Raw genomic sequence first — 19,285 nt, 5'->3', positions numbered from 1 at the left:
ATACTTGGAAAGTCGTTCAGCTGATACCAGCCTGACTAAGAATCCCAAATTCACAGAACATAAATAAGTGAAGTAAACTTATATGAAATAAAACAATCAATCAGAAGACGGACTTGGTGTCCTTGATGGCAGCTACAGCACTGCTGGTTACTCATGACTCAAAGGAGTTTGGAAGTAGGTTTGCTCAATAAAATGTATTTTTACTGACAACATACAACAGGGTAAAAGAAAAAAAATAGATAAACAAACCTTAGCCTTTTAAAAGCTAATGCTCTAAACCTACCATCGCAAAACCGAAAAAAAAAACAAAAAACAGCGAGGTCAAGCAGCACCCACACATACTCCAGCGCTAACATGGCGCATGATACAGCGAACGTTAAGTACTTTCGAGCGGACTTCAAAACATTTCTGCAAAGGTTCAATCTCTAACCTTAAGATCAACATTTGCTCCATAAATAAAAAGCCATAAAAAAAAAAACCAACAACTTTGAAATAGCCCTTTTTTCCAGCTTCCATTGAACAAAGTCCAATTGTTCCAACTGCTCATTAATTTCAGCTGGAAACGTATTGTCAGTCTCTAAGCTATGGTAAATTAATGTCTGGAACAAACCCAAAATCATATAGGAAGTGGCTGTGTCAGCAAAACACTCGTTCTTACCCAGCAGCTACAATCTGTGCGGGATAGCATCCATTTGACTAATGTGATCAGTGAGGGATATTCAAAAAGTATATATAGAGAGCAATTTTTTTTTAATTCTATAGTTGTGCAACAATCTGTTTCTAGATTTAGAAAGTCTTGTCAGGATAACAGGCCTTAATTAAAAGACAGAAGTGCCAGGGGCACACTGAATTGTTCTGCATTTTAAATGAACACCACCATGTGTCTGAAACGCCCACTCTATGGGAGTAGACGAAATAAATTAATCAGCATTCATCTATGTGTGATGCAGTGCACGCTCTATATGTTTGCCAGAAATGCGGGCCAACCATATGACGTTGGGGACGACCTGTAAACTCTTCTTTTTCACTGTATGTACAATATCATTTTATTAAATGCCTTTCATTCATTTCAAACCTTTATCAAATACACGTTTTTTTCCTTCAGCAAAAAGAGCAGATGCTTTTAGATATTGAAATGGGAAGACGTCTCAAATGCAAGGAGTGAAAAGGAAGATAAAAACAAAACCTGGCTTTTCATAAGTAGCCTTTAGAACTCCGATGCTTGCAATACCACATGGTATATACAAATCTATCAATACGAAAATAAATGAATAGCCGGGGATGCGCAAACGTACACAAAAACAAATTCATGCGACGGATACATTAAGCACACCATAGCTTTGTGGGTGCCTGTCCTCTGCTGATTAACTGGTCATTTTGATATTTAATTAAAGTAGCGAATGTCAAAAAATCTGCCGTGTCCGTTACTGCTTACTGATGAGTCACTGTCCCTTAAAATCATAGCCATCAAAAAGAAATCTTTGAGATTTTGTTTTTAAAAAAGCAAAAAAAGAAAAGAACTGTGAAGGACATTACAACATCTACAAAGAGCACTCCCATATGGAAAAGAAATAGTAAAAACTTATAAAAGACTTGCATAAGATGTGGCCAACTTCATATAGTAAATCATAGGTTTATATGATTTACTCATGAAAGTGGCCACTTTCTCATTACTTTCATATATTGTTTTAGGAAGTATCCAAAACATACAAGCTTCATTTATATAATTTTCAAGGGATCTTATATCTGTTTTCATAAAGGTTTCACGCAAACCAGATACAAACGTTATAAGATTTATATATATCTTTTCCATATGGGCTCCTACCAAACCCTGTATTTACATCTGACAGTTTTACAAACTCTTTATTGACTTCGCCAGTGTGTGAATGTGTGTGTGAATGGGTGAATGACTGAATGTAGTGTGAAGCGCTTTGGGGTCCTTAGGGACTAGAAAAGCGCTATACAAATGCAGGCCATTTACCATTCTCTATACGAATGCGAATACGAATGCCCAAATGATATGTGGCATATTAAGAGAATGCTCAGGGCCTGAAATTAAGATTATTTCCACCTTACATGAATCAACAAAATGTGTCTTCCACAATATTTCTAGGATTTTGTTTTACAGAGGAGAGTAGGAGATCAAATCTCAAAAAATTTGCATTGTCACAAAGGTAGCCGACTGTCACAGTCGGCTACCTTTGCCACTTTTCCACTGAAATGTCCCACAGTTGTCATTTATCCAAACATTAATATGACAAAATAGAAGGCTGACTGACACGGCCGTTACGCTCAGCCTTTGCTATTTTTGCTCTGAAATGACCCTCCCTTGTCATCTTTCAGCACATTAGCCTGACAAAATAGAAAGGAGATTGAAGTGGCACCATCTGTGGATGACAGAGGACGCAATGAATTGATTTTTACTGTCTGATGTGCCTTCTTTTTCTTTTTTTTCCTTTATCTTCTTTTGAATATTACTAACCAATGACAGCAAGCTTAACAAAAACAAGATGCAGCCTTTGTATCGCATTTCATTTTTAATTATAATCAGTCGCAAACTGAAAAACTAGTCACCAGCTGACAACAAATTGTTTCCGTCATGACAAACAAATGCATTTGGGGACAGCAACTGAATTAATCCTGACTGGATTGTAGTTATTGTATAAAGATGTTCATATCAATCACGTAATATTCTGATTTGAACACACTGGGCAGATGTCAAAATTTAATTTCGGTGACCCAGGACTGCTCTGTGGATTATTTGTGGTGAGTTTCACAGCCAGCGACCACGTCAGCATGGCTGCATCAATGCTAAAGTGCGAGAAAGTAGAGATGTGGTGTTTTTAAGCAGGGCGTGGACGACAGCAATAGACTTGGTAAATAACTAAAGGGAAAAAGGAAAGAAGACAGAGATTTAAGGCATATTCTTCAAAAAAAGAAATGGCTAATCTGTGAGGTTTTGTGATTTCCTGTGCGTTGGCTGTATTAACCGTATTATTTAATAATCAACGAACACGGTTATGTTCTTAGCTGAAAACGGATGTCGGATTTTTTGGAGTAAAATGACTTCATCTATGAGGTTTAATGCTGTTCTTTGGCTTTCAGAAAGCATTTGGCTGAACCTTTAACAGTACAATTACAAGCCAATCTTTCTGGTGTGGGAGGTAAAATAATGTATGCAGAACAAAGTACCGTCCTCCGCTAGTACTGTACAACAGGTCAGAGATTATATGAAGAATGTATAGTGACAGGGATTCTCAAAGCAGCTATATAGGAGGTGGTAAGCAAGCACATTGTCTCAGATTTCAAATTGACAGTCTGCAGGCCTGGAGCACGAACTATCAAAGTCACTTTATGTAAAGTGACACGATTCACTTACATGTGGTCAATCGTGTTTACAGAATTAAACATACAGAGGTAAACTGTCCATTATGGGATTCTACAATGCACTCTGACCGTTATGTATCTATAGCAGGTGTTTGATATTATATTCAATTTATTTCCACAGTTCCTCTTGATGATTCACAAAGGCTACAAATGTGACTGAGGCATGTTTATATGGTTTTATTATTGCACGGACAAAATAAAAATGAATTGACTTACATTGATTGAAATGGCCCATTCAGACAGGATTAAGATTATGAGGCAAAGTAAGGAATAAAATATATGAACTGTCTGTCATTTGGGTCATAAAAACTAAAAGTAAGCAAAAAAAAAAGGCAAATGAATATCAATTAATTTACTTCCCAGTCAAAAATATTTTTATGGTATGTTACTATTATGATAGTAATAGATATATTCTGTATGTTGCATTTGTTTCATGTGTCACACTCCAACATTTGTTAATTTTGTGAGTCATGACGAATTTGAAAACACACCCCAAGCCTGGCGATTAGCCTGCTAATTAAAATAATGCAGTTTAATGTCCAAACATGAATTTCTAATAGTTTTGCACAATGGCACCAATTTGACAAAAACGGAAACAAATAGAATCACAAAGGAAAAGAAAAGAAAGAAAGAAAGAATGGATTTTTCACTGTGCAATTACAACGGTAAACTTTTTGTGTCAACACTGAAGAATTACTCTCTAGTAAATAACAAACACTACACCCAATTAAGATGTTCAAAATGACGGTGGCCTCTGAAATGCCTGATGCAACGCAACTTTCCACTTTCCAGGTGTTGCACGTGTTGCGTCATCATTGTTGGTAACTCAAAGAAGGAGCGCTAAGATAAGACAGGATTGTGTTCAGCAATCAGCGATGTAGAGGGAATTAAATTATCCTGGCATGTCAGGTTAACTCTGCAGAGCCAGACAACCAATCAATACGCAGACAGATTGCTAGACCCACAGCTTCTCATCCTCAAAAAAAATATTCTTATGCGGATTAACTGCTCCTTCACCCATTTTCATTTTCAGTTGAGAAGGTACTAATCTGACAGCCAAGTGAAGCCCAACAAATACTACACACTTCAAAGCAGCAAGAAACCGCTCTGGAAAAGGCCGGGTTCAAACATTTCCTTTCATTTCTATTTTCAGTCGGAGACACATACCCTGCCCATGGTATTTTTAACAACTTTTAGTAAACCCTCACATATATCTAGTTTTTTTATTGATGTACGAACTGAACATTTCAGCTCGAAATAGTTTTACGAGTTGATATCATCAGTCTGACATTTTTTGACTTTATCATTATTTAGCTGTAAACATTTTTACATTTTAAAGCCAAAACAAAGTCTATTGGTGTTGTGCTGAAAGTTAATAAATATTTAGAGAAATATGTCACTTATTAAATTCTAGGCTGAAAAAACCCCACCAGGCATCACCACAACATAGCCACAGCCTGAAAGACCTTTGAACGGATGGATGGAGGACAACAATTTCAGCACTACCATGTGTTTGTCCCGAGGCCAAACCTCAAAGAGCCATGACCTAACAACAGGTCTAGGTTCCAGGTACTGACGTCCATTAAAGCTGTTTGGGTGCATGGTGTGAAAGCACTTTGGACAAATTGGTATCTGTACACCACAGCAGGACGCGATGTCTCTCTGAGTGCTTGCTGGATGTATGTGTATTTTTTGATCGTTACACAATAAAATGAAAGCCACAAATATGAAATATGCTCATCTATCAAACAACATAGTAACTATATTAAACTATTAAATCTGCCAAATGTTTTTTTTATGGATATTTAGCTTTTAAAAAAAGAAAAGAAAGAAAAATACACCACCGCAAATCTACCATCCAGCTGTAAGGCTTGGTAAGAGTTTTGTTGCCTATTGTTTATAAAAAAGATTCTTTTAAAATATTCATACTCTTTGAATCCTGCTGTGTGTCTTCTTCAAGCAACAGCACAAGAAGTTATACACAGGGAACTGAATTGTAAGTCTTTCAGATCAGAGCCTGTAACAGAGCAGGGGATTGTTTGTCCTACTTGCTGCGATAGTGCAGGCCTGACTAATTGTGTTCCAGGAAATCAAATCAACCGGTCTCCTATTTCCATGTTATTATTTTGCATAAAACACAAACACCCCTTGCATTTTAGCAAGTGATTATATAAGGGTCTTATCTATTTGATGTACGGAAAAGAAAAGAAAAATTTTGCATCTTGGTTTTCCTATCTTAGGTTTTAGCATTTCCTGAAAGCAAGCGCTGATCTAATCACTCTTAGTTGTAAGGCTTGAGTAAGACTGCTTTATAACTAAGTCTTAGTATATTTAGTGTAAATTAAGATGTAAAAAAAAAGGATACATGCCGGGTTTGTTTCGTGTGTTTTTAAGTCACACCAAACCTAATGATATCATACATAAACAAGTAAAATCACGTTTTGCTCAAACTGTGAGGCGAGAGACAGCGTCCCTGTAGTGGGCGCATGGACTAGCAGGGGGAAATTTGGAGTGAAACTGAATTTAAATTATATAGAGATTGTTGGGTTTTTTTAAGCAATCATTCCCTGTGCTAACATGTAATTTTACTAAACGTCAGCTAGCAGAGGTGTTAGGGTCTCAATCATCTAGGTCATGGTAGTTTTAAGAGCTAGGATCCTTTCACATTGTTATTGACTTTGGAAACTAGAAAACTAGAAGCTCCCCTTGAGTTTCTTTTTTTTCCAAAGATAATCTTGTCAAAGTTGATGTTATCTGTCGCCCCTATTTTTTGATCTTTGTTCATTAACTGGTTCTTTTGGAAAATATGTTTTCCGGACATGATTAGTTGTAGACGACATGGTAAAGGTTACAATCTAAATCCTAATATTTATAAGGGTACTTATTTTCAACCAATTGTTCCCCAAAAGTACCAGCTTTTACGCAAAACTGCAGAAAGCCTTTGCTTGCAGTGGGAATGAACACAAGCATCCATAGAATTCCACCAAAGGTGCTTTGTGAGTCAGGAAACCCCCGAGTTCACATTGAAAATCCTCTTTATAGTCTTCATCAAAGAGGTGTTTGCTGCCAGTTCTCGTGGTTCTAAATAATGACAGATTCACTGGGCGAAAGAACTTATTTCCCATGCCAACTTTCCATTTTTTCCTCAATGAAAAAGGATACTGTTCTTCTCTCTAAATAATGACTAGTGGAAAACAAAGTAATGGAAGGAAGTGCGATTCTTTTTCATACCAAAGAGAATTGGACTGTGACACTAAGTGGAATTAAGTGGTGCTTTGCAGTGGTACAATCCATGATTTAGGCTCAAAGAAGTGCCCTCTTGTCTTGTAGCAGGTATGAATTTCCTCTGCATCATCCAACTAGGACACCGGGAAAATGAGATTGTGCTACTGTACAATAGTTGTCTGGCAATAGTGCAGAAAATATCAGTCAAGACAGAGTGATAATAGATGAGACAAAGGACGGGAACCAAGCACAGTGGGGAGACACGATCCAGTTCCACTGGAAACGGTGTAACAGCCTGAAGGGTCTCATCAGGAGCAAATTCACTGAAATGTAACACAAGCTGGAGTGTTATGTAAAATGAAAGATGGAAGAACCCAGATCACTCAAGCCTTGTGTGCTCTTGCAGCTGATGCATACCTGTATTGTATTCAGAAGGGCATTCATTTCCCCTCCGACGATTACAACCGAACACCAGCTGTATTGTTTATTTGGCTGAAAGCACAAATGATCTGCATTGATTCCTTTTTCATTCATTGCTGAACTCGGCTATTGTAAGTATGATTGCAGGAAAAATGGGTCCAATTACAGCAAAGCAATGCCTCCCTGCGACTCCACAGCACAGCAAGATGATGAAGTCCTCAAAGTCAGAGGAAGGGGGCAATCAAAGACCCCTTATTGTCTCTTGTTAATTCAAAAACTAAAATGGAAAACATTTCTTGCTGTGATTGACAATGGTTCACTTGGGATTTCAAATTAGATTAGTCAGCCATACAGCTTTACTATTAGGGCTGTTACACTGTCCTTGATACGACCCTCCACATTACACTGAAATGACTCATCAGTTTATTAATGAGTCGACTCACACAAAAACCCTCATTTACATACTTGCCAATTGTTTTTATTCATTTCTCCATGAAATTGTTCAAGTACTTAATGATTCGACTTTACCTCGTTTGGCTGTTGCTTTTATTTGTTTCATATAATTGAAAAAAAATATAATTTTTTTTTTATAATTAAAGTCAATTTTAGACAGTACAGACCACAGCCAATTTATACTACAAAAATGCAAATATACTGGTGTTAAAGGTATAATAAAAATAAGAAATGCTATATTTATCCCACATTTATGAAAATCTTAATATATATTACTATGTACTATTGTAAATATCCATCTATGCAACAGCGATATATCAATCATACTAATTTTTTTTCATTAAAACTCTATTCATTTCATTTATGATTTCAAATATTAATGTTTTGAATGTATCATATTTACATGATTTTGTACATAGATTTTTAAGCCAATTTTCCATTATGTTAAAAAGGTTTTGTGATGTTGCATAAACAAAAGAGTCTGAAATTTAGAATTTTGTCCTCCTTATATTTTGCAATCGATCAAGACTGAAGGAGATTTTTTTTTTTTTTAATTAAAGACTAATGCATTTATTAAAGTAAATTTTATTAGGACTGAAAAAATATATTCCAACATGTTTTTTGTGGTGCCAATTTTTAAGCAAAACAAAAATCACGAATTTTGATTGAAACTGAAATTGAAGAAGAAAAAGATTTTTCATACTATTAGTACTACTCAACTGACACCATATACTGATACTTAGGGATGGGTATCGTTTAGGTTTTATCCGATACCGGTGCCAAACCGGTACTTTTGAAACGGTGCCAGTGCTTAAACGGTGCTCAAACCGGTGCTTAAAGAATGGAAAACACAAAAGTGGTGCAAAAACCTCTCATGTTCAGCTGTTTTTTTGTAAAAAGATAACAATGTTAGCCTTTTCTGCAGCTATAGGGCATATATGGTATCATTCTTGGCTGGAAGCAGTGCTTAAACAATGGAAAAAAACACAAGCTTTGTCCAAAAACCTCTCATGTTTAACTGTTTTCCACTTTTTCTTTGGTCATTTTAGCCTTTTTGTCCAGGGTGAAGGGAGTATCTGCCATCAAACAAGAAGACAGCTGCATGTAGCTATGATGGTGTTTGCTGTTCACCTTACATGCATTAATGTAATAACGTGGTTAGCCTACTCAACGTAAATTACACACGAACAACATTAAGCTACTCACGCAGAGAAGAACGGCTGCTGCTGCATCATCATCCGTCATCATTTCTGCTACACTGGCAGGGCTAGGGGCCAGGACTCTCCTCTTCGGGTTTTTGGGGGATGTTGCTAATTCCGGGTCCGATAACAGGCAACCCACAAGCAGTAGATGTGCTCGGTGTGAGGTCTCGCAGCAAGCTATCAAATACGGCGCATTTCTCGGCTTTAAAAAAAAAACACTATGCGTCGCCAGGTGTTTCATCAGATTTGAGGTGTTACCTCCTTTGACAGTATCACAGTATCACCTTAAAGCACTTGTTGCAGCTGCTGAGTTTGCATCTTTTGCTGTGAAGTACAGCCAGACTTTTGACCGCTTCGCCTTGGACATTTTTAATTTGTAGCTCTGCTCTAAAAGAACGTACGTACCTGGACCCGCCTACTATTCTCGGAAACTTAAAATGATTGGCTAGAATCTAAAGTGTATCATTCCATACCAGTTGGTGGCGGTAATGCACCTTTCAGTTGTTTGCCAACCGCCAATACAAATGTAAGGAAGAAGAAAGTGCATCACAGCTCAGGAAAAAAAGCACCGAAATGTGCGCTGCTTTTCGGTCTGGTTACTACCGTTTATGTCAGAACCGGTGCCATCATGGCACCGGATACCGGTACCCATCCCTACTGATACTGGTATTGATCGACACCAGCACTCCTTTGACTCAAATGCAATTTCATGCATCTATTCCAGTGGTTCCCCTAAAATATAACCTATTTTAGATAATTAATGCTCATTTGATCTTTTTTTATTAGATTTTTTTTTACAAATGAAGTAAGAATACTAGTAGGTATATAAACATTAAATAAAATACCATGCTCCATTTCTACCCATATGGAAAAGATATATATAAATCTTATAAAGTTTGTATCTGTCTTGTGTGAAACTTGTATGAAAAGCATACAAGAGTGAAAACACATATAAGATCCCTTGAAAAAGTATATAATGAAACTTGTATGTTTTGGATACTTACTAAAACAATATATGAAAGTAATGAGAAAGTGGCCAAGAAATAGTAAAAACTTATATGATTTACTCATGAAAGTGGCCATTTTCATGAGTAAATCATATAAGTTTTTACTATTTCTTTTCCATATGGGTAATAATCTTTGCTTGAAAGGATTAAACAATTATATCCTCATTAGTTTCATTCATGTTTGTTGGCACATGGCTGTTTTTGATATTCATTCCAAAAATAGATATCAGATACTAGTGTCCGTGTTATTAGTTATATTACCTCAATATATTATCTAAATCCTACCACTAACGGCCTCCAATATGTGGCTCCTCACTACTCAGGTCTAATTAGCTGACTGGGCCATTTTCCAGTCAACACAATGCTTCAGATCTAGAGTGAAAAAGATCAGACGTGGAAAAAAAGAAGAAGTGGAACTTGAGCATTGCCTGGACAGCTCCACAAGGAAGCCACAAATGTAGTTCAATTTCATACACACAGGATGGATTTAGCCTGCATTTCCTGCAGTGCTGTCAAATTCCCTGGGGAGACTTCCAAAGATCATGGTATTCACAAATCCTTTAGTGCCTGTTGGAGCAACACAAGAATCCAGCTCAAGCCATTCAAAGATTCACTTCCTAAACTAAGGTCTCTTTTTAACAGAAGCTCCACAATCCAGGCAGTTCTTGGAGAGCACAATGGACTGCTGTCTACGCTTCCGAAAATGTTTCTGGCAAGACAGTGGAATCCAAGGGACATGGACCAACGCCCTTTGGGAGGTGAAGCCAAATCATGATGTCTATGTAGAAGATATATATTTGTATGATTACTGCACTATAATAAAAGCGACTGTGACAGACTGGCGACCTGTCCAGGGTGTACCCCGCCTCTTGCCCTATGACAGCTGGGATAGGCTCCAGCGCCCCCCGCGACCCTGAAAAGGGTAAGCGGAAGCGAATGGATGGATGGATGAATGGATGGATATGTGAGTATGTGTGTGCTTGTGGGGATTTCTTCCCAAATTCATGATTAACACGTTGCTTGGATATCTACCGTTTGCGCAAGAAATTTTAAGGGTCAGAGAAGATCACAAGAAGAAATGGAGCGGGCGGGGGTACAGGAGTAACACTCACTGTTGTGTAAGTTAACCACAGTGCTTCACTCTGCTCGGGGTACAGATTACATCCTCTTTATCCTGGAATAGGAATAAACACCCCAGGATCACTGCCTCTGTCGTTAGCAACAGACGTAGACAAAGCTGCAGTTCAGATGTTTCATCTGTGCCACACAGTATGTGTCATATATTAAGCAAGTTATGCTATAAGGCCCAACAACTAAAGACTTTTCAGCAATGTAAATATGTGGACATATATAGTTTTTTCCCTCTTTTTAATTAGAAAAAGGCGTGCACGTCCACAGCTGGTCAACAGGATACCTAGCACCTTTACATAGTAGTCCTGCAAATGGTTTAATAGGACAAAATTGCTGAAAATACAGCAACCAAGTTGTGTGTGTGTGCTTTTCACTGCTTTTTTACCAGAGTTTGAGAATCACTAGTTTTACACAACTGCTTGAACAACTCCAGAATAATTTGCTGTCTTGCCCACTCACATGTGTTATTTATACGTGTGACTAAGCCCAGGTACCGTAACACAGACAAGAGACAGAAGCAGCAGCACGTGATGACTGCACACACCCCCCCCCCCCCCAAACCCCTTCAAAAAGAGACCATGCTGTCACTGATGATAGCTGCACTGACTAAATTTAGTCAATGGCAGGAGTGACGAGAGGAAGAGGAAATTGTCAGAAAGAGGAAGTGCTCATCCTATATGCATTTGGCAGGGATGACATTAAAAGTGAAAATCATCCCACTTGTATGTAATTATCTGGGATTTTATCAGAACACAATCACAGAAGTGGTCTTCTGTTGAGTGGATCTCGGTCATCAACATACATCGGTTTCTGTAGCTGCAGAGTCTAATAATAAAACACAGGCCAGCCTGTAAAGATTTCAGAGGTAAATGCTCATCTAGCGTGCCACTCTACCCAGCATTGTGCAGTGCATATTTATTATGCAATTACTCTAAAAAGCACAATCTAGATAAACCTTAATGAGGGAAACAATGCTAGGAAAAATGGTACCTATCAGACTGCCTCAGATTTGAGCTTCCACAAAGTTAAGAGACTAAAAAAAGACATTACATAATAAATTATTAGAAGCTGAGTTTTTTTTTTTTTTTCTCGTCTCTACTGTGGGTCAACCTTATGTCTTTCACGTTCCAAATCCACCGCTTGCAACACTGCTTGTCAGCTCCAAGACCACACTGTGAGAAGACAGCATACAACAATCTTAACAGCCAAAGTAACACATCGAGGTGATTTATGTGTGCAAAGTTAAGCTGGTCAGGACACGAAGTGGAAAAAGTACTACGTGACATTTTTTCCCTTTTAAACCTTACATAATGGAACCACGGTCTTGCAGTTTTCCTCTTTGAGCTCCGCACAGAGGAACTACTTAAATTAGTCTGCGTTTGTTTTTAGCGCACACTTGCTAGAGGCCTGAGCCAGACGAGAAACGAGAATCCTGCAAGTGAAAAATAGCAGCATTCATCACTAGGGATGGGTATCGTTTAGGTTTTATCCGATACCGGTGCCAAACCGGTACTTTTGAAACGGTGCCGGTGCTTAAACGGTGCCCAAACCGGTGCTTAAAGAATGGAAAACACAAAATTGGTCCAAAAACCTCTCATGTTCAGCTGTTTTTTTGTAAAAAGATAACAATGTTAGTCTTTTCTGCAGGTATAGGGCATATATGGTATCACTCTGGGCTGGAAGCAGTGCTTAAACAATGGAAAAAACACAAACTTTGTCCAAAAACCTCTCATGTTTAGCTGTTTTCCACTTTTTCTTCGATCATTTTAGCCTTTTTGGCCAGGGTGAAGGGAGTATCTGCCATCAAACAAGAAGACAGCCGCATGTAGCTATGATGGTGTTTGCTAGTTCACGTTACATGCATTAATTTAATAACGCGGTTAGCTTACTCAACGTAAATTACACACGAACAACATTAAGCTACTCACGCAGAGAAGAACGGCTGCTGCTGCCATCATCATTTCTGCTACACTGGCAGGGCTAGGTTCATCGGATTTAAAGTGTGACCTCCTTTGACAGTATCAGCTTAAAGCACTTGTTGCAGGCTGCTGAGTTTGCATCTTTTGCTGTGAAGTACAGCCAGACTTTTGACCGCTTTGCCTTGGGCATTTTTAATCTGTAGCTCTGCTCTAAAAGAACGTACGTACCTGGACCCGCCTACTATCCTCGAAACGTAAAATGATTGGCTAGAATCTAAAGTGTATCATTCCATACCAGTTGGTGGCGGTAATGCACCTTTCAGTTGTTTGCCAACCGCCAATAGAAATGTAAGGAAGAAAAAAGTGTATCACAGCTCAGGAAAAAAAAGCACCGAAATAAAGCACCGAAATGCGCGCTGCTTTTCGGTCTGGTTACTACCGTTTATGTCAGAACCGGTGCCATGATGGCACCGGATACCGGTACCCATCCCTATTCATCACTGAGGCCTGTTGTGCATTAACAGCAATTAATATGAGCACATAAATATTCAAAGATCACTTTCATTTTACTCATTTCACTTGTTTCACACCCAGGTTGTTAAAATGTGTACGAATAGTCTAATTTGATGCACAGGCCGGTAGGCTGCTTTCTGAATAGCATATTGCAGCATACGCCCACCCCCACCAATCCCCTCAAGAGATTTGAAATCGCAGGGTGCTTACTTGACATCCCATCATTTGGCGGATCACTAACAAGTAGGCCATAAACCTTTTTTCTCCCTTTGATTACACTAAGTGCGCAGAGGCCAGATGCGACCCAGCCCAGTCATCTGTTGGCTTGCCAGCAGAGTCACTGTAGACTGGCAGAGGCAGGAGGAGGAGGAGGGGGGTCACTTGGGGTCCCCTCCCTTCAGGAATAAAGCCATTGTTCTTCATTAGAGCTGGAGAGGCTGCTGGAGGGTACAGACGGTGAACAAGTCCATTTACACACCTGTTTTCCAGCAGTATGGCTTCTACCAGCTTGACTCTGAGCCAAACCACACTGTATGATTCATTTGTGCGTGATGCAGCTTTTCTTTGTAACTGAAACAAACTGTAGCCAGTTGGAGGTAATAACACACATGACAAATTTCGTACAAAAAGTTTGGGGTTTTTTTTTAAGAAATAATTAAATTGTTCAGTTAAGTAATTCTGTCTAGGCTGTAAAAGCAGGTAGGGCTTGGGCTAAGTGCATCATGTTGAGCATCTATAATGAAACTGCAGTCATCCCAGCACCAGTACAGCTCCTCATTTTGTTTTATTTTTAAACAGTGAAGGTGATCATGAGGTTTTGTTTGTTTGTTTGTAGAGCTAATGCTAGTCATCAATTCAACATATCCACCAATAAAATACGATTTTATTCTTTTGCACGTCTTAACTTTTGGACCAAAATACCCAAAACACTTATTAGTGCATCGAGCCTACTCAAGGTTAACAGAGACATGCTTGACTGCTAATCACAACGCTTAGATTAGCGCAGCAACTGCTAGAAAGATGTAAACTTCAGTGTTAATCATGCAACAGCTTCTCACTTTGTGCCTTCAGGTCAATCTAAAGTGGAGACAACAATGCAAATGCTTTTCTAACGCGACCAATAAATCTTTTGTAAGGAGCACAACAGGTTCAGTGGCAGGGTGCACGGAGATAACATCTTAAATGAGCTGTCAAATGAAAGGCATCCCAGGTTTAGGTTGTATTCAAATCCACACTACAGCCTAAAACTACTGAAATGAGATTCTTTTTCAGCTACACTATTGAGTATTAGAGAATCCCACTAAACTACATCCTTGCTATTTCATTTATTATCCCTGATATTAGTTTACAGTTTGGAATAATCTGTCAAGTATCACATTAGGGCAGTAAATCACTTGGATTTTTGATACAATATGCTACAAAAAGACCTTTTAAGTTAAGCATAAAATATTTATTCTACCTTGTGTTTCGCTATGACAAAGCAGCAAGCCACAACCTAATCTCCTCCTGTCAGTTTTCCATCAGCAGTTAGTGAGACTGAACCTTTAAAACAGACACGACTAATGCTCTTATCCTAACATAATCATTACCCAAGCCTGAACACGTGGTGACATTCAAGAGAAGTCATGTTAACAAGCATTTTTCCTGCATTCAAACACACATACCAGTCCCCGCTCTCACCTGCGCTACGACACAGTTGCATAACTTTGCAAAAATGAAAACAGCAACACGTCTTACTATAAGTGAAGGATTGCCTAACCATGTTTTCAAGTCTCAGCAGGCTTACGGTCAGGGTGTGCTGCGTCTGCGCTCTTTAATAAACACCTGTAAAGCACCGTGCACGGGTGTTCTAAACCTGTAATCTGCACTACAACTGGCCTTACTAAACACTTCTGTGCAGAATCACAAAGGAGCTGTATAAATGCAGAGAAATGGAAAAATGCATAAATTACAGCAGGATACAACATGTGCATCTGCTTGGAACTGTTAATTACTACAGGACTGCATGATTATCGCTGATGTTTCACTCAGTATACGCATCATAGTAAAATAACACCTTTCTCACTTTCCTGAAAGCGCAGGAAAGCGAGAAAATACTCAGTTAGCGCCTATTATCTTCTAAAAAAGTACCATTAAATAAATTTTTTTTAAAAATCCTCTTATATGAACAGCAAAGAATTGGGATAAATACTACGAGCACAACTTAAAAATGATGCCTACTAAATATCTGTTTACTGTTTGATTCCCCTGAAATAACTTATTCCGACTCAAGTTATAACTTTTATTTACTTCACAGGATGAAAAGCTATCTCTGGAAGTACATTGGTTTGCCAAGAAAACAAGAAATGATGTGAGAGTGGAGCACAGAGATTGGTACCATCTTCTAAATCTTTTCTTATAGAACAAGAGGTGATTTCCCAGCAGTCTGAGTCCAACCTGTGAATGAATTGATGCAGCCTTCTATTAGACTGTCTACATTGTAGAAATCACCACTCTTTAATGCTTAACCACAATGAGAGCTTACAGTATTCTGCTCGGGGTAAATAATTGATATGCTTTGTGCAAGTGCGCCCTGAGCTTTGTTTGAACTCACTGAAGCCATTTCCATGAAAGTAACAGCACTGCCCACTGTCCAGCAAAGGACAGCAACAACCTTGTTTGCTTTGTTGTTTGCTTGAGAAAGCAAAAAAACATTGATTCATTTAAAAAAGGGGTTAAAAAAACAAAAAGTAGATTAAGCCTTGTGGATAATCCACAATGTGACAAACGAGGACATCTGCACTCCCGTCATTTTCACCCCCACCCCGAGGCTCGGCACTCAGCATAAAAAGGGGTTATGATCTGCAGACGAACAGCCTCGCACTAACTTTAAGTTAGTAATGATTCATTACATAATTGGCTTGATGTAAATACATTACTACCGCCGGTGGTGGAAGCGGCAAAGCAAGTGCTTTCACCACAGCTTCAGCGTATCACTGTCCAAGGATAAATAACCCCTGAAACGGAGCGTGTATTTCCCAGTAGCTCACGACAACCCCCCCCCCACTACCCTCTCCTCCTCCTCCAGTTTTCAACGCGGACTTCGTGCTGGCAACAAACAGCCCCAGCACTTTATCTCTTCTTACTAAATAAACGTCCGTGCTTTCCTTTACGCGCTCAACATCACCGAGCGTTCAAAAAAGAAAGAAGGAAAGAAATCGTGTCGCAGTTTTCGCCCGGCTTTATCTGTATCCTATCCGCTTCTTTAAAGCTTCTGACTCAGATTACTACACCCGGACGAAAAGCTTTGATGTTTTCATGCATGGCTCCACAGCAAATCCAGTCCCGGTGTTATGAAAACACAGCCCAGAGCGCGACTGCGAACTCGGTGAAATTAATCTTTCCTTGTTTGCCATTAACAGTTTACGCGCATTAGGCGGTGATTTGAGATATCGCCTGGACTCCTCCGACACCGCTTTTCAGTTCGGCGTTCAGCTAAAATACACGAGCGGCACTTGTTTCTTAGAAAAGACAACTTTTATAACGGGTTAGGCGCTCTCTACACGACATCCAGCGGGATGGCCGAGAGTGAACAGATTCGGAAAAATAGAGATTAAACGCGGGGGGAGAGAGGAAAAAAACTACTGATTCGTGTGAGGCCGTTGTGCTGAATTTTCCATAAAGTCCCGCTGTTATTAATATGCGGAGAGTCACGTTTTAATACATGATAATTCCTGTTTCTTCCCATTAAATGAACACAGTTTTGAGCAGTTTGCGCTTTCTTTTTCTCCGATTGCACGTTGTCTGGGCTGCTGCTATTCCACTTGAACGCACCGCTGTTTTCTGTGGTTTACAGCGTTCCGAACACGCTACACAAGTAAACCAAAGCTAGCGCACTGCATAAGCAACCCTCAGTTTAAGCATGTCACATATACATCCGTATATCCATCAAGCGACCAAAACACCACGCCATTTATTTTCTCACATCAGCATTTATTTATTTCTTTTTTTAAACCCAAGAGTCGCCAGCTGTGTAGCGGCAAAGCCATTCAGCCTATACCCTAATGGTGAGCTGACCAAAGTGATGCATTCCAGGGGCAACGCATCTGTAACGCCGGTTCCGATGCATCCACGCGCGCATCGGCTTCTTTCCTCACAGTAATTCAACTTTACTGGGAGGTTTTGTTACTTATTGCTCAACAGCATCACAGTACAACTGCACAGTAACGTCCGAATGCTCTCAAAAGCACAAATTGCCCAGAACGCTGTTCAAATTGCACTCGTTCGCATCTACATCCACGGAAATCTAAGAACAAAGTGCCACTTCCATTTAGACACCCGCGGGAAAAGTCCTACCTTTGTGAAGAGCCGCCGAAGACATGAATAAAAAGAGAATAGTCGCGAGAGAGCCGCTGCGAGCGTTCGCCATGTTGGACACCTGCTTCAGTATGGCAGAGATAGAGGCAGCTTCACCTATAGCTGCTACAACGGGACTCACTTAATGAGATGCGAGAAAGGGAGGGTACTATTTACCATATTCATTTATTACCCGTGTTGATAAATACTGTTATTTGTAATGGACGTGCCTCACAGCCTATTGAATAGCTCTCAGAATATGTTATTGGAGGGTGGGAATGTGTTTTTAACGCTGTGTTCTGCTACAGGGTTGGTTAGGAGGTGCCCGTGTGTGGTGTTAGTAGCTTGGCGTTAGTCTCTTTTTTAGAGTTTTTCTTTTGTATTTTGAACATTTGAAAACTATACTGATGATTTCACCCACTTGTATGTAATGCTTCAGAAGAGCAGGGATGGTCATAGTATTTTTGAGGCCCCAAGGCCCCCAGCCCCCCTCCCTGTATATAAAAGATGGATGTATTAATTTCTGGAACACTGTCTTGAAGGCTCAAGTTTTGGCATTTTGGTTGGCACAGGCTTAGTGCAGCAGTTAGGAGTTACAATTTTGCACTCCCAGATCACTTTAATTACTTTTTGGATAAATGAGGTTTTTAGTTAACTAGGTTAATATATGTAAGGAAATACTCCACAAGCTTACCACAAGTGATTTCCTTTTGGCAGCTGCACTTCTATGTGAGTAAGTTGTGTTAATTTCTGAAAATAATCAGTCTACACAAAACTGAGAGCATTAAAAATAAATTAAACAAATAATTAAAAGTTGAGCAAAAGCATATGGGACTATCATAAACAATATAATAGATGTATCTCCCAGATTAGAAAAGTGAGGCCAACGTGCCCTCGTTTTAAAAGCCACCAGGGGGCAGTACGCGTTGTTGCAACAAGACCCTTGAAAATAACTTTTTGAGTTGAACTGTATAAGTGCTCTGCCAGTCATTATAGGTTGAATTGAATAAATATTTTAGTACATTTTGTAAATGTTGGTCATATTTTGTTTCTTAAAGAAGGATTATTTAGGGTATGTTTACTGGTTAACATTTTGGGATTGAAAAGTCATTAGCCAATGAGCCTGCGGTTTGACATTATACTCAATTAATGATAAAATACTGAGCTACAGCTTGCAAGCATGCCAGATGAAATCAAAAACTGAAGTCCAGGAGATTCTTCTTTGCACCAGAGTGCAAACATGTTTGTTTATGTCTGTTTTGAAGTGTGTGGTGTTTTAACACTTGAGTATAGTACAGTATCCTATTTAATTCTGACAAAGTCAATAAAATCTATTGATCACGTTTCATCTCATCACTTTTGAACAAAGCCTTGAACTCTTTCATTTCAGATGCCCATTGTGAAGTCTCACATTCCAGAGCAGAATGAAATCATCTGCAGAAAGTAATGATGCAATCCTGGAGCCACCATAGTAGACACTCCTTGAGATTCTGTTATGAAAATCAGAAAAAGAAAGAAATAAAAAAAGCTGGTGACATTTTCCTGCCACAGCCAAACCCCAAACCTTTTACTATCCCACAGAATAAGCAAGGAAAAAGTGATTTGACATTTCACAAAATGCAGTAAAGTTCTGCTGTTTTGCTGTGATTTAAATTGTTTCAAATTTTAAATTTAGTTTGATATAATGTTCTGG

General features: G+C 39.0%; 1 protein-coding gene across 7 annotated transcripts in view; it reads right to left on the bottom strand.

Moving 5' to 3' along the window:
* Positions 1-17,837, bottom strand: part of cadm1a (cell adhesion molecule 1a) — a 467,431-nt gene extending 449,594 nt beyond the window's left edge. For 2 of the 7 annotated variants that reach the window (XM_085173685.1, XM_085173687.1), the window contains exon 1: positions 17,593-17,837. In XM_085173685.1, coding sequence (XP_085029811.1) covers positions 17,593-17,665 — 73 coding nt within the window. In that variant the 5' untranslated portion in view covers positions 17,666-17,837. The remainder of the gene's footprint in view (positions 1-17,592) is intronic. The other 5 variants (XM_085173689.1, XM_085173688.1, XM_085173691.1 and 2 more) reach the window with 5 other exon arrangements.
* Between the last annotated feature and the right edge of the window lie 1,448 nt (positions 17,838-19,285).

This window comes from Neolamprologus multifasciatus, chromosome 10 (genome assembly GCF_963576455.1).
Source record: "Neolamprologus multifasciatus chromosome 10, fNeoMul1.2, whole genome shotgun sequence".
In the NCBI taxonomy this organism is placed as follows: Eukaryota; Metazoa; Chordata; class Actinopteri; order Cichliformes; family Cichlidae; genus Neolamprologus; species Neolamprologus multifasciatus.
Note: the sequence above shows the minus strand (reverse complement) of the source record. Positions and strands in the feature narration are given on the sequence as shown.